The following is a 12,741-nucleotide window of genomic DNA, read 5'->3' as shown; positions in this document are numbered from 1 at the left end:
CAGTCTTTTGCAACTGTAAATTGTAAATCCATTTATTATTCAGGAAGGTGTTAATGCAATTGCTGGCCCTGTGAAATCCTGCCCTCACATAAGCAATTGCTCTTAGAGACTACTTCTGATTCTCAGGCACAACAACCACATGCAACTTTGCTCCTCCGTGACTATTCTGTTTGTGTTGAGGACCATTGAATGCTGAATTCTTCCCATGGTGTTATTTACGCTAGGCTTGATGGTCTGACTGAGGCAGAAACCCAAATGAGTCTCATTGCCATCCATTGGGTGATGAAAAAACGTACATGCATCCGTAGTACCCACAAGCACACTCTCACTTTTGATTGAGTGGTTGTTCCATCAAAGAACAAAGCAGGTTATGAAGTTACCATAGTCAGACTATATATTCCGAACCTGATGCGCTGCTACCAGTGTCCTCGTTACAACCACACTCGAGAGACCTGTTGACACCCTGACAAATATGTAACCCGTGGTAGGGATGCTCACGAGGGCTATTGTCTGCCTCCTCCTCCTGCTGCATCAACTGCAGTGGTAACCATGCCGCCGCCTCCTGCGATTGTCCTGTGTATCTCAGTGAGTGGGCTGTCCATGAGATCCAGCTACCTGGTAGCTCACAAGTTGTTGGTTAGTTGGAAACCCTATGTTCTCCTATCTGACACCCACAGTATTGCTCTTGCTACATCTTGCTCCACGAAGGACATGACCATGCAGACATGCAACTTCAAATTTAGCACCACAATTGTGAAATTGCCCAGGATCATGGTAGCGTCACCGTCTCCTCCTCCAGTTGTGCAACACGCTGCTAAACTTTAGCCTCAGGGGGCGAAGTCACCAGCTACACAACCGGCCGGCCGGAAATGACAGAAGGAATACTTCCATGAAGGTTTCCTGCAGCCCTCCTGTCAACCAGTATTCCTATGCTGACCAGAAAGGCTCGAAGAAGTCAAACAAAGGCAAGGAATCTTATCCTTCGTTGACTCGAAGATCCTCTTCGATGGTGTCGCCATGTGATACCCTTGCCTGGCTGACTTCAGTGTCGCTCTAACAACTTCTTCTTGTACCCTGGACTCCACAGGCCAACAGAAGGAGAATGCTGATGCTTCTGTAGACCTGATGGAGCAGGATCTTCCTGCCTCTGTGCCCTGCATCAATGAGTCGTCGAAGGTTGACACTCCGCTGCCGCTGAGGTGGCACCCCTTCATTCTGCCCTCGTCATGACTCTTTTTCCAATGGAACGTTCGCGGCCATTGATCCAACAAAGAGGATTTATGCCTGCTCTTAGAATCACAGTGTCCTTGTTTTCTGCCTTCAGGAAACAAAATTGCTTCCTCACGACAGCTTTGAACTCTCGCATTTCTTACTGGTCCATTTTGATCTTCCCCCCAAGGTCGGAATTCCATCACGTGGGGGAGTCATGCTGCTCATGCAGGATGATATTCAGAGTCAACCCATCTCCCTGACTACCCACCTTCAAGCTGTTGCAGTTCCCCTTTTTGTTCCTCACTTGACCTTTTCCCTTTTTATTGGTCGGAATTCCATCATGTGGGGGAGTCATGCTGCTCATGCAGGATGATATTCAGAGTCACCCACCTCCCTGACTACCCAACTTCAAGCTGTTGCAGTTCCCCTTTTTGTTCCTCACTTGACCTTTTCCCTTATTATTGGGCAGTTACCTCACCCCTTTCTGCTGCTCACTGATTTCAATGCGCACCATCCCCTTTGGGGTTCTCCCAGAACCTGTCCTAGATGTGCCCTCGTAGCTGATGTTCTTGATCAGCTTAACCTCTTCTGCTTTAATACACGAGCTCCCACATTCTTTTCAGATTCCATGTACACTTATTCCCATTTGGACCTATCCTTCTGCACTGCCTAGCTTGCCCATTGTTTCGGGTGGCCCATTCTCTCTGACACATAGTTGAACACCCATTTTCCATGTGCTGTCTGTTTGCTGACTCCTAACCTCAACTACGTCCACACCCAATTGGCAGCATACTAAGGCTAACTAGAGGCTTTACTCCCCCTGGGTATCTTCGGCGAACAACATTTCCCCAGTTGTGATAACCAGGTGCAATATCTTACAAACGTTATACTTCTGCTGCAGAACGTTCCATTCTTTGCACTTCTTCTTTACCACGCCGTGTCCATTTCGGTTGGTGGACTGAGGCATGCCGGGGCGCAATTTGCGTGCAGAGATGTACTCTCCACCATTTTAATTGTCATCCTATGATGGCAAAGTGCATTCATTATAAGCAGATGTGTGCACAGTGTAGTCATGTTTTTCAGGATAGCAGAAAAGGTAGCTAGATTTCATTCACTGCTTCTTTTAACAGTTCCACTCCCTCTTTTGTCGTGTTGGCCAACCTCCGACGGCTCTCTGGGACCAAGATCCATTCCCCAATTTCCAGCCTTACAATAGCAGGCGATATCATCATGAATCCTGTTGCTATCTTCAACACCTTGCCATGCATGTTCACCTATCCTATGCCTCCTCCTTCAATGACTCCTTTGATCGCCAGTATGGGGTGTGCACGTCTTCTCTGTTACTTTGGCATCACCACGGGTCCTCCCTTCACGGGAACAAGCTCTGGGTTATTAAGCCTCTCCCAGCTGCTCGGATGACATCATCTCAGTCCTCTTGCCACAAGGAGATCATTGTATCTAGGTTGCATATTGTGCACTGTCTTTTAAGCCATCACCGTTTGTTAAGTGGTGCACCACTTTGTGCACATTACGCTCAACTTTTAATTGTCCGCCATTTCCTGATGGAATGCCCTTTTTTTAACTGCTTACTTTCCCGCTTGTGTTTGCCGCCTGAGTTATCGGCCGTTTTAGTGAACGATGCACGGGCTGTCGGCTGCGTTTCCCTTTTTATCCATCGTAGCAATATGGTGAAGGCCACTTAATTTTTAGTTCTGGACCTCTATAACATGTTTTATAGGCTTCCTCCACGAGCCTGTTTTCAGCTGTCTTCTCATCCGTAGATTGGGGTTGACATGTAGCCATTTTTAACTTTTCTCTTTGTCTTTGTGTGCTTCAGTTTTGACATGGGCGCGTATGACCCTAGTTATTTTTGCACCCTATAACTAAACAAAACAAAGCAAAAACAACAACATTTTTAAGTGTTCAGATAAATGTTATTCCAGTAAGAATTCAATCTGTCGTAAATTCTGTTCTCGGCTGCAGGATGAGTTAGTTGGTGTTCGTAAGCAGACCGGAACTGCTCACCTGCTGTAAGGGAAGTTGCTTCAAATGGGTCTTTGGGTGAAATGGCAGGAGACGTGTACCAGAACACTGAAGATACCTCAAGTCAAGGCCCTACCCTGTCCAATATATATAATATCATTTGCAGGAAGTACACGATCTACCGGCACTCGTCCACTTGCCTTTTTGAATGGCATATCAGCATTAAGTGCCATACAGGGGAGGCAAGGACCCAGGAGAAAGTTAGTACAACCATCCACAAATGGACAATTTTAATGTGCTGCCTTGCACTTAATCTGAACCTGTGTCACTGAGCCGCACTTCACCTATTGACAAACCTGGTGTCTCATGTGTCAAGGGAAGGTAAACACGCAAAATGGTCAGTGTCTGAGGACCATCTGCAGTTCAGACATATCATAAATAATGGTACCCCTTAAAGAACAGGTGGCAAGGGGTACAAGGGATCACTTTGTACACTCTGTGTGTTTGCCTGGAGGTCTCGTTCAACATGCTGAGTGGTTATAGAAGACCAGCTTTGCTCATGGAGTTTTAATGAAGCTCACAATGTGCAGCATTGTTCCCAGAACTAATTTGGGCCTACTGGTTCAGAGACGAGTAAAAAGGTCAGAACCAGAAACTTCAGAGGTTCTGTGAAAAGCCAAGTGGTGACTTCCTGGACTTGTGCCTCAGGGTTAAGAATTGTAGCGTCCACTTTAGTGGATTTGGTGTGCACTGTGTATCAGTGTCTGATACCCGGATGATTGACTGTGTGTGTGGTGCACACAGGTGTTTGTACCGTCAGTCATTTCTCATCCAGTCCAGATAAGGCTAGCTCTGGGAGACCCCGCAGTTTTTAGATGAAATTAAAATAAATTGTCCCCACAGCTATAAAAATCCTAATGATTAATTGCTAAAACATTCACAACATAGCCATGTATTTAGAATCGCTCATTAAAGGCAGTGGAGTTAGTACACAGTCCAGTCGCATTAATGCAGCCACATATTAAAAGCCTGAATAACCATCTTTTGCAGTGTGGACAGCTGTGAGATGTGCAGGCAGTGTGTCAGTGAGATTCTGTAAGGTACTGGTAGAGATATGGAACCATGCCGACTCCAGCACCTTGCCCAGCTGCACTGTGTTTCCTGATTGAGGATCTGTGGTGTGTACAACCGAATCCAGTTCGTCACACACGTTGGGTTTAAATCTGGGAAGTCTGGTGGCTGAGGGAGTATAGTAAACTCACTCTGGTGCATATACACTGTGAGTTGTGCAACATGTTGCATTGTCCTGGTGCTGGTAGATGCCACTGTGCTGAGGAAAGACAAACTGCATGTACAGGTGGATGTGGTCCCCAGAGATAGACGCATATCTGTGTTGTTCCTTTGTGTGTTCAAGAAAGATGAGATTACCCAAGGAAGGCCACAAAAACATTCCAAAGACCATAATGCTTCCTCCTCCAGTCTGGACTCTTCCAACAATTGTTGCAGGGTTGTTGCTTTCAGACTTTCGTGCCAGCGGCCATCTGTCTGATGGAGTGTGAAACACGATTTATCTGAAAAGTTCATCTGTCGCCACTCGGTGGACAACTGGGATGCAAATTCCAACCTTCATCACCAATGAAAAGTATGTGGGTGCGTGAACCGGGCATCTGCTGTGGAGGCGCATACGCAGCAATGTTTGTTGGACAGTCATTTAAGAGACACTGTTGGTAGCCCCTTGGTTCATCTGGGCGGTCAGTTCCTCAACAGTTACAGGTCTATTTGCCCCTACACATCTCCGCAGCCGTTGTTCACCCCTGCAATGTGTGGTATATTTTAACCACAGTGGCACACGAATAGTCCACAAGCTTAGGTATTTCGGAAATGCTTCCACCCTGGCCCGAAAGCCAGTAGTCATTCCCTTTATGACGTCAGATAAATCATCTATTTCTGCACTACGATGACAATTGCACTGTGTTCTGCTTGCCTTCAATATGCTTTATATAGCTTTCACTACCAGTGCTGCCACCTGCCATCCGTGAGTAGTTATTGCATGTTAACCTTGAACGTAGGCAATGGTCTCATTAACATGACTGAACAGTGTATAACACTAGGTATAGGAAGCTGTTGAAAACCTGATATCGACAACAACGAGAAATTTTGGGTTAATCTAAACTTATATTGAAAGGATAGGCAAATAAGAAATGTAGTTGGCGTATTTGTTGCAGAACAGCTCAAATTCACAGAGACAGAAATTGAAGCTGCATGCGAGATGGTTTGGCCAATACTCTGTATCAAGGGTGGACGTACGCTTACAACTGGATCTTTGTATCAACTACCGGAGTCACCTGCAGGTGTAACGGAAAAATTTAGGGAAAACCTCCGTTTGCTAGCACCTAAATTCATCAATCATACAGTGATCAATGGAAGTGGCTTAAATTATGCAACAGCCAACTGGGATGGTTACAGTTTTGTAATTGTTGGGTGTGCCAAGACATACTGCTTAACACCAGTAAATGCATTTATCAAAAGCGCCCTAGGACAGATAGTTTGGTAGCCCACTCGTGATGGACATATATTGGCCCTTATGGCAACAAATACACATGACCTCTTTAAGTACATCTAGGTTGAAATTGGCATCAGTGACTATCGGGCAGTTGTTACCAAAGTACAGAGGACAACTAACACAAGCAAAAAGATTTACAGTTTCAGCAAGCTATGTAAGAAGGTTGACAATGTTGACTGGAATACTCTCTTTCAAATTCTAAAGGTGGCAGGGGTAAAGTACAGAGAGCAAAATGCTATTTACAATTTGTACAGAAACCAGATGGCAGTTACGAGAGTCGAGGGGCACGAAAGGGAAGCGGTGGTTGGGAAGGGAGTAAGACAGGGTTGTAGCCTCTCCCCGATGTTATTCAATCTGTATATTGAGCAAGCAGTAAAGGAAACAAAAGAAAAATTCGGAGTAGGTATTAAAATCCATGGAGAAGAAATAAAAACTTTGAGGTTCTCCAATGACATTGTAATTCTGTCAGAGACAGCAAAGGACTTGGAAGAGCAGTTGAACAGAATGGACAGTGTCTTGAAAGGAGGATATAAGATGAACATCAACAAAAGCAAAACAAGGATAATGGAATGTAGTCTAATTAAGTCGGGTGATGCTGAGGGAATTAGATTAGGAAATGGGAAGCTTAAAGTAGTAAAGGAGTTTTGCTATTTATAGGGCAAAATAACTGATGATGGTCAAAGTAGAGAGGGTATAAAATGTAGACTGGCAATGCCAAGGAAAGCGTTTCTGAAGAAGAGAGATTTGTTAACAACGAGTATAGATTTAAGTGTCAGGAAGTCATTTCTGGAAGTATTAGTATGGAGTGTAGCCATGTATGGAAGTGAAACATGGACGATAAATAGTTTGGACAAGAAGAGAATAGAAGCTTTCGAAATGTGGTGCTACAGAAGAATGCTGAAGATTAGATGGGTAAATCACATAACTAATGAGGAGGTATTGAATAGAATTGAGGAGAAGAGGAGTTTGTGGCACAACTTGACAAGAAGAAGGGACCAGTTCGTAGGACATGTTCTGAGGCATCAAGGGATCACCAATTTGGCATTGGAGGGTAGCGTGGAGGGTAAAAATTGTAGAGGGAGACCAAGAGATAAATAACTAAGCGGCTTTAGAAGGATGTAGGTTGCAGTAGGTACTGGGAGATGAAGAAGCTTGCACAGGATAGATTAGCAAGGAGAGCTACATCAAACCAGTCTCAGGACTGAAGACAACAACAACAACAACATGTAAGAAGTAGTTATGTCATATCAGGAAGAGGAACTTAAAACATTTATTACTGGGCAGGTGCACAGATTTAAAGCAGTGACCATACACTAGATAGATATGCCCCTAGTAGAAAAGTTCATGATGGGAGGGACCTTCCAGGCATATGATCACTCTGAAATTTTTTTTTCCAAAGAAATGATAACTATTGCATAATAGGTGTAAAACAAAACATTGAGCTGTAGATTGATTGATGATGAATTAAGTGTGTGTGGAGTTGAGAGGGTAGTTTGTGAAGGTTCCGTGATAACCATACCAGAATTTAATAAAAACCCAAAGAACTCTCTCTGATATGCAAAGTCTGTCAGTGGTACAAAAGTTATGTCCTGACACTTGCAGATGACAGAGGAACTAGAATTGCGAGCAGAAAAGCTAAAGCAGAAAATTTAACTCCATTTCAAATGTTCTTTCATAGAGGAAGACAAAAAAGTGCTGCACCAGTTTATTTCTCTCACCAATGCAGATATGAGTGGTATAGACATTAATGCCAGTGGCATTAAAAAAAACGGATAAAACTGCTAATTAATTTTATGATCTCATAGAATACCTATCAGACTCTGCAGATAATTTGGAGCTACATTATTTCCCCTTATTTAACCCTATCCTACCGTAGCTACCTCGAACAAAAAACTGAGTCCAGTGGCTTGACTCTCACTTGCTACAAGAAGAGTAATGGAAGCGATCCACAAAATTATTGTCCAGTTTCACTGACATCCATCTGTTGTAGAGTCTTAGTATATACAGCGTGCATCAAAAAAATGTATACACACTTTGAAGCGCCATAGAAAATTTATTTCCCGTTCTACAATGTTAAGTTTCTGGAAATGGAAAGCTTAAAGTCCAGTTGGAAAAATAAATGTACTTTGCAAATGTGATTAATGTTCAAACTGGTGGCCTTCAGCATCAATTCATTTCTGAGTACGAGTCACCACTGATTTCGTACAAAGTACCAAAGTGTCCAATGAGATTTCTGCGCACACCGCCTGAATCTCATTCCAAAGTGTGTCCAGGTTACGTGGTTTATGTTTGTACACCTCATCTTTTACTGTGCCCCATAAGAAGAAATCCAGCGGTGTGAGGTCTGGAGAGCGTGCAGGAAACTCTATTGAACCCTTGCGTCCTATCCACTGCCCTGGCACATTGTGATCCAGGTATGCTCGTACGTCCCTATGATAGTGTGGCGGGGTGCCATCTTGTTGGAAATAAAACTCATCATTACCGTATAATGCATGAATGGCAGGGAATATGGAGGAAGCATTGTTAGGTACGTTTCTCCAGTAACAGTACCTTCAAAGCGGAAAGGCTCAGTGAGTCCCCTTGCAGACAAACCACGCCACACATTTACACCAGGCAAATTCATAGCCTTTTCAGCTGTTATGTTAGGATTATCTTCAGCCCAGTACACACAATGGTGCCTATTGACAGTTCCATTGAGTTTGAATTGGGCTTCATCCGACCAAATTGTGCTACCCATAAATCCCAGTTCACGTCTCACCATCTGCTGAACCCATTCACAAAATTCTAACCTTCAACCCGGATCATCGTCACTTAGCTGCTGCACCAGCCTTGGAATGTACACACGAAACTTGCCTTTCTTTAGAATGCGTAGCACACTACTAGCACTTACATTACTCTCACGTGCCGCTTGCCTTGAAGATTTTTGAGGCGAATGCTGAAACAGTTCCAAGACCGCAGTTGTGGAATCATCACTTGTAGCTGTACGAGGTCGCCCTGATCGACCTTTATGCACATCACACACTGTTCCATGAATTTTGATTTTGTCTCATAGACATGTAACTGTTACCCTTGAAGGTGGTTCTGTACCATACTCACTTCTCCACTGTCTTCGAACCACAGCTACATTCTCAAACCTCCAGGACCACTTAATTATCTGCTTCTGCGCTTCAAAGCTCAAATGCATGTCTGCCATGTTGCAGTTACTTCCTTGCCACTGCTGCCAACTGTTGAAGAAACATAACATTACTTTCTCACAGATATTTAACCTTGTAGAACGGGAAATAAATTGTCTATGACAGTTCAAAGTGTGTATACATTTTTTTGACGCACCCTGTAGTCTGAGATCAAACATAAAGAAGAATTTCAAACAGAATGACCTCCTTGTCAACTTTGTGGATCACTTCTGCCAACATTTATTAATAAAAAGTGTGATTATAGGGTACCAAACAAAATTTGCAGCTGGAGTGAGGAGTTCTCATTAGGCAGGGTGCAGCATGTTACCTCAGACAAAGTGTCATTGACAAACGTAGAAGTAACTTTAGGTATGTCCATGAAAGTTTGTTGAGATTCTTGTTGTTCATGTTGTGCATTATTTATTTTGTGGACATTTACTATTAACAATAACCTTGGACTTTTTGTAGATGCAGTTATCTATAATGAACTACCGTCTGAGAAAAGCTGCAGAAATGCTCTACCAGATATTGACAAGATTTTAAAGTGGTGTACAGATTACCAGCTTGGTTTTAATGCAGAGAAACACAAAATAATGCATTTTACAAAATTAAACATTTTATTCTGTGACACAGTATCAGTGATTCCTAGTTAGAATCAGTCAACTCATACAAAAACTTGGGTGAAATAATTTGTAAGGTTATGATACAGAATGGTTACATAGATGCATTCGTAGCTAAAACAGGTGTCAGACTTAAATTCATTAGCAAGATACTGGGAAAATGCAGCCAGTCTTTAAACGAGACTGCTTACAAATTACTTCAGTGTCCCATTTGAGAATATTGCTCACATGTGTGGAACCTATACCAGAGAGGACTAAAACGGGTTATTAAATGTATACAGATGTGTTTGATTCATGAGAGAGAGAGTGTCATCGAAATGAGAAAAAGCCAATTGAAAATGCTAGTCTGTGCTGAGTCTGTTATATCCCTTACAAGTAATTTTATAAGGAAGTTCACATTTCATTGGTTAACACGTCAACTGCTATGTGGCCACCAGAGCCTCATGCTTCACACTGTATGTGTGGCCTGGCCTGATGGTGAAACATCCGTCACTAAGCTTGAGGCAGTCAATTTGTTAACTAAGGCTGTCATCAGTCTAAAGACTGTTATGAACACCACAGTGCTTTACTAGACACAATCCTGTTGGAGGTGGTATGCCATCGCCTTCCCCTGATCTTTGAACTGACTTACTCAGCAAGTTATAAGGGGACCTACACATTAATGCAGCTTCCTGACCACGGTGCAGTTCGTGATTATTCACATCAGTTACAGATAAAAATCCTAGAACTGACTGGGGATCGAACCTGAGACCTTTGGATTTGTAGTCGTACACTTTACCACTGAGCTGCCTTATATATGTGTCTGTAGTATGCTCTGTGAAACATTGCATGTGTCTGCTTCTGGACAACTGTAAGTATGGTTGAAATATGAACAGCAATGAATGGCTTCACTGAAACATTTTTTTATTTTTTAAATATTGATGTATGGTAGTGCAGCTGTCATAGCCAACAAAATTTATTCTGAAGGTTTCTGAGTAGTCCTGTGACAACGCCTGAAGTAGAAGTTAATGGTCATATACTACACGCAACACTGCAAAATTCTTCGGTGTGTAGGGAAGAAGCACAGCTCAGCATGTTTTAACTGGGTAGCCTCTATCATTGTAGTGACCTAAATATAAAGGTTGTGTCTTAATTTGCACATTTTCCCTCCCTATTGTCACACTGAAATATCTTGTGGGCAGTACGCATAAAGAAAGTTAAGTATTTATTATATAAAAGTGACATCAAAGAATATTGTATAATGTTGCAGATACTTGTTTAAGGATTTTAGAATACTTGCATTCTCTTCCTAATACATTTCCTCCTTGATGGTTTTGTTGCTGACGATGAAAACTTGGTTGCAACAGATCTGTGAGCTACATAAAAACTAAAAACAGCAATGTGGAAAGGACAAATTGCTAATCACCACAGAGCCCCCCTCCCCCCAACCTGCCACCCCCCCCCCCCCCCCCACACACACACACAATGAAAAGGATTGCTAGAAATATTTTAGCTTCTGAACAAGGCTCTTTGGAAGTAGAAAACTTGAACAAGCACAACTCGCGCACACAGCCACCATCACTGGGTGCTAAGGCCTACGTAGTGAGCAGCAATCTGTCCTTTCCACATTGTTGTTACTCCATTCTGGCCGTCCACTGTTTGATTTTGCTGAACAAAATAAGACATACAAACAACTTTTGTGCTAGTCGGAGTGGAGTTATGTATTCTGGTGCAAAAGTACTCAACAAGCTTCCATGTAACATTAGACAGCACTGACCCAGTTTCTCTACATACTTACTTTTCCCCAGGAGTTCGAGGCCTGTGGGCAACTTCGCTGTGGAGGCATTCTCGTGCTGTTGCTACTGATGGAAAGTCAGCATCATCAGGTGAAGAATTTTCAAATGGTAATGTTGAAAGAATGGAAGAGCAGAAGAAATTGGAGGACAAAATCTTAACAGCGGCACTACCGTACGTTTTGCAGTATGGCTGGACAAAACATGCAATAGCTGCGGGTATGTGTTAGAAATTTTTTTAAGTGCAAAGAGTCATAATTTCAGTTACAGCAATTGCAAGTATGCAAAAGTAATAAATTCAATTAATAGTGTGCCTTAACTAAACCAGAATGGTGCTATAGGTAATAGATCATTACTTGAGCAAGTCTGAGGCAGTTTTGTGCTGAGTCTGTTATATCCCTTCAGTCCTCAGCCTCTGTGTGGTATCAGTTGTCTATGCAAATACACTGTTTATTGTATCATGGCTTCTGGGTTGTTGATTACACATTTTTCTCCAGTGAAAGAAAAAATGTCGCATTGCGTTGTTGGCTGAGAGAAGCTGAGGGATTTTTTCAGCTACTGAATTGGAAAGAGTTTACGAGAGCAGCTAACAAACTTCTCTCAATTAACACCATTGGGACCACAAGACTTAAGTCTGCATCTGAAGCCCAGATCACCATCAACACTGAATGTAATTCAGGGTACTGGCAGAAGGTCTTGTGATCAGAAATTTTATGTGACCACCTGTTCTCCTGCTGCTGATCAAACCGTGATAGTGAAAACTTCTTCCACCAAAGGGAGTCACCTGCGTTCATCCATCATTCATTCATGCATGATGTTCTGTAAATTCCACATGAAGCAGAGCTGCCAGGGATGTGGAACAAGACAAGTTACATGTAAGACACAGAATCTACCACTGCAGGCTTTCAAGAACACTAATGACTGCTTCTAATCTACACAGATTAAGAGTAATGGTAATTATGCTTTATGTACACAGAAAAGTCTGTGACATTAAAACACTCAAAACAATGTACACTGCAGGTGTACACTCATTTTTCTCATACGGTATTCCTTTCTGGAGTGTAAAACACAGAGAACTATTCCTCATGCATAAATGAATTACTAAATCAGTGAAGGAAGTTTCATTACCTTCTAGTACATGAAGTCTCTTTCTCGGATTGAATGTCTTGCCAGTACCACATACGTATGTTCTTGAAACTGTGAGTTTCATTCAGGGTAGTACCCTGTTGTTTACAAACAAAGACGATGTGTGCCAACACCAAACCCACTATTCGTATAATATTTTTATAGTGGATGAAAGAATGGAAAATACAGGATGGAATGATGACAGTATTATGAAAAGGATAGACTGCTACTTGTCATATAGTGGAGATGTTGAGTTGCAGACAGGCACGACAAAAGACTGCTTGCTAAACAAG

General features: G+C 42.6%; 1 protein-coding gene across 2 annotated transcripts in view; it reads left to right on the top strand.

Annotated features, from left to right (window-relative positions):
* LOC124605706 (ubiquinone biosynthesis protein COQ9, mitochondrial) overlaps window positions 1–12,741 on the top strand; it is a 186,860-nt gene that overhangs the window by 94,064 nt on the left and 80,055 nt on the right. For both annotated transcript variants that reach the window (XM_047137572.1, XM_047137573.1), the window contains exon 2: window positions 11,339–11,542. In XM_047137572.1, coding sequence (XP_046993528.1) covers window positions 11,339–11,542 — 204 coding nt within the window. The remainder of the gene's footprint in view (window positions 1–11,338; window positions 11,543–12,741) is intronic.

This window comes from Schistocerca americana, chromosome 3 (assembly GCF_021461395.2).
Source record: "Schistocerca americana isolate TAMUIC-IGC-003095 chromosome 3, iqSchAmer2.1, whole genome shotgun sequence".
Classification (NCBI taxonomy): domain Eukaryota; kingdom Metazoa; phylum Arthropoda; class Insecta; order Orthoptera; family Acrididae; genus Schistocerca; species Schistocerca americana.
Note: the sequence above shows the minus strand (reverse complement) of the source record. Positions and strands in the feature narration are given on the sequence as shown.